At 21.7% G+C, this 2,938-nt stretch overlaps 1 protein-coding gene across 1 annotated transcript in view; it reads right to left on the bottom strand.

Annotated features, from left to right (window-relative positions):
• Positions 1-136: 136 nt before the first annotated feature.
• PRSY57_0603200 (DNA helicase, putative) overlaps positions 137-2,938 on the bottom strand; it is a gene marked incomplete at both ends in the record, with an annotated part of 5,650 nt that continues 2,848 nt past the window's right edge. The window contains one exon of the mRNA XM_012906408.2: positions 137-2,918. Coding sequence (XP_012761862.2) covers positions 137-2,918 — 2,782 coding nt within the window. The remainder of the gene's footprint in view (positions 2,919-2,938) is intronic.

Here is a 2,938-nt window from a genome sequence, read left to right as displayed (position 1 = left end):
AAAAAAAAAAAAAAAAAAAAAAAAAAGAGAGAGAGAGAAAAAGAAATACATACGAATTTGTAAAAACTTCAAATAATTTACAAATATATACTTATATATACACATTTTAAAATTCAATTCTGTTTTAACTGATATTTTATTTTATTATATTATGTTTTTTTTTTTTTTTATCTTTTACATCATTTTTCGTTTTTTTTTTATGACAAAATGTACAGAGTGTCTGTAAATTATCAAAGGAGGCTTCGCCTCCACCTTTGAAAACTGGTAGTATATGGTCTACGTGCCATATGTATCCTTCCTTCGGTTTTTGAATTATTTTTTTTAGATGATCAACATTTTCAATAAATAGTGGATAGATTTTAATAAAATAATCTATTTGTTGATTAATTTCAAAGTATTTATTATTTTTGATTTGTTTGATTAAATTGGTACAATCAAGTTGACACATATTACAGATGCCTTTATCTCTTTCGTATATTAATCTTCTTAAACTACAAGAACTTTTTTTTAAGAAATAAAGTTTACGACAGTTTCCTTCACAAAACAAATTATTTTCATTACAAATAATAATTTTTTGAATATTATTATATTGTTTTAATTTTAGATTATTGATTTCTTTATGAAATCGTTTTATAATATCTTGTTGAGCATTTATTTGATGAAGGTATTGAAAAATATGATTTTCTTCGTGTATAATATTTTTTGATAATGGTATTTTATTTTTACAATGAAGACATTTGAAAAAGTTTTCTTTTGAATTCCATTCTTGATAATAAAACATTTCGAATTTCCCTTTAAAACTATTTTCTATATAAGCCTTAACATATGTTTTGTCTTTTAATGGAACATTTTTTATATATCTTTGAAAGATTAATTTGTTTTGTTTGTTATTACTTTTATTATTATCTATATGTTTCCAATAGTTTAGTAATGATATATTAATATCACATTTTTTGTGTTCAATTAATTTTTTTTCATTTGTATTTAATTTATTATAATTACATAGGAAATTCTTTGCACACATTTTTAGTATAAATATATTTTTTGTTTCTTGATTGTTTTTGTTTATTGTTATAGTATCTAATTCTTGAATGGAGAAATTGGTTTTCTTGTTTTTATAGTAAACGTGTATTCTATTTGTGAATGTATTAATTTGAAATAAAATATGTTCCTTTTTAATATATACATTATTATTATAATTATTGTTATATTTTTTATGATTTATAGTTGGAATTGAATTATTGCTCTTATTGATCATGAAAGATGATTTATTTTTTATTGAAGTATATAGATGATCACCACTTTGGTTAAAAATTTCTTCCTTTAAGTTAGACATTTTTTTGGATTCATTGATTTGTTGATTTTTATAAATGTTTTCCTTAATAGTTAAGTTTGTTTTAGAAATGGTATGAATATTTGTATAAGGACACTTTTGATAATTTACATTTTTGTCCTCCTTATGACATTTTTCTTCTTTTATATTTTCGTGAATTACATTTTCATTATTATTAATTAGGTGAAGGATATCATTTGATATATTCTCATAAATTAAATCCTTATTTATAAAATTGGTACCATCAATTATAGACCTCGTGCTATTAGAACATAAAATAAATCTGTTCCAAGTTTTGTGATCACTTCCCAATCCTTTTTGTAATAAAAAATAAAAGACATATGTATTATGTTTTTGATTTTTTCTAAATAGCCTACTTTCACATTGTTGTAAATGAAAAAAGTTAACTGGAAATTCAATAAAAAAACATAAATTACAAAAACTGAAATCTAAACCATGACTAACGGAACATATAGTAAATATACCATAATAACAATTTATGTTATTTTGAAAATATAATATTTTTTCGATTTTCTCTTTTTCTGGAACACATCCATTTAATGATACATAATCTATACTTATATTTTCTTTTCCTTTTTTTTGTTTTATTATTTTTAATAATTCTTCTTCTGCACATTTAGCAACCATTATATGATAACAAAAAATGATTTTTTTTTTGTTTGGAAAATTCTTTTCAATAAATTGTAAGGCATTAACAATTTTAGAAACACCTTCTTCTTCTTTTTTAGATTTTATATCTATATGGAAATACTGATTGAGTATTTCTCTATTTTTATGTTTCATTTCTTGTTTATATATGGTTGAATTATTTAATTTTGATTGTTCAGATTTTTTGTTTGGACTGATGATGTTATAATATTGTGGTATCTCTACTAAAGGTGTAGTATATTCATTTTGATCATCTAATATATTAGAAAAATTGCTCATATTTGATATATTATTATTATTTTTATCCAAGTCGTTCATTTTGTACATCTCATCCATTTTATATTCACATTTTACATTAACACTTTGAATATGGTGGTTATCCTCTGAATTATTAATAGAACAATTTTCATAGATTGGACTTTTTGTTAATGTCGAATTTTTAATATTATCACATATATCATTTTTGAGATAAACAAAGAACCTTTTTAAACTTGGGAAATTATTTTGGAAAACTTGATTAATTGTTCTTCTGATCATAACAATTTTATTTAAGAAATAATGAAATTCCCATGATCTTAAATTTTCTTCATATATTTTTTCCCCTCGGTAGAAATATTTTTTACAATAATCTTCACCAAATATAATTTTATTTTTTGGAAAAATGTTTTTATTATTAATTAAATATTTTATTTGATGAAAAATATTTATTGGTCTATTTATTGATGGGGTACCACTTAAGAAGATAACATGTTTTGTTTTCCTGATTTTTTTTTTTAGTAATCTTGTTAATTGACTTTGATTCCCATAATGTACTGTCCGTATGAAATGACTTTCATCGACGATGATTAGATGAAATTGAATTTCTTTTAGTAAATTATATAGCTTTTTGTAGATATTGAAGGACACAATAATGATTCTGTACAACATCATAGTAGG

The sequence above is a fragment of the Plasmodium reichenowi genome, chromosome 6, assembly GCF_001601855.1.
Source record: "Plasmodium reichenowi strain SY57 chromosome 6, whole genome shotgun sequence".
NCBI classification, from domain to species: domain Eukaryota; phylum Apicomplexa; class Aconoidasida; order Haemosporida; family Plasmodiidae; genus Plasmodium; species Plasmodium reichenowi.
Note: the sequence above shows the minus strand (reverse complement) of the source record. Positions and strands in the feature narration are given on the sequence as shown.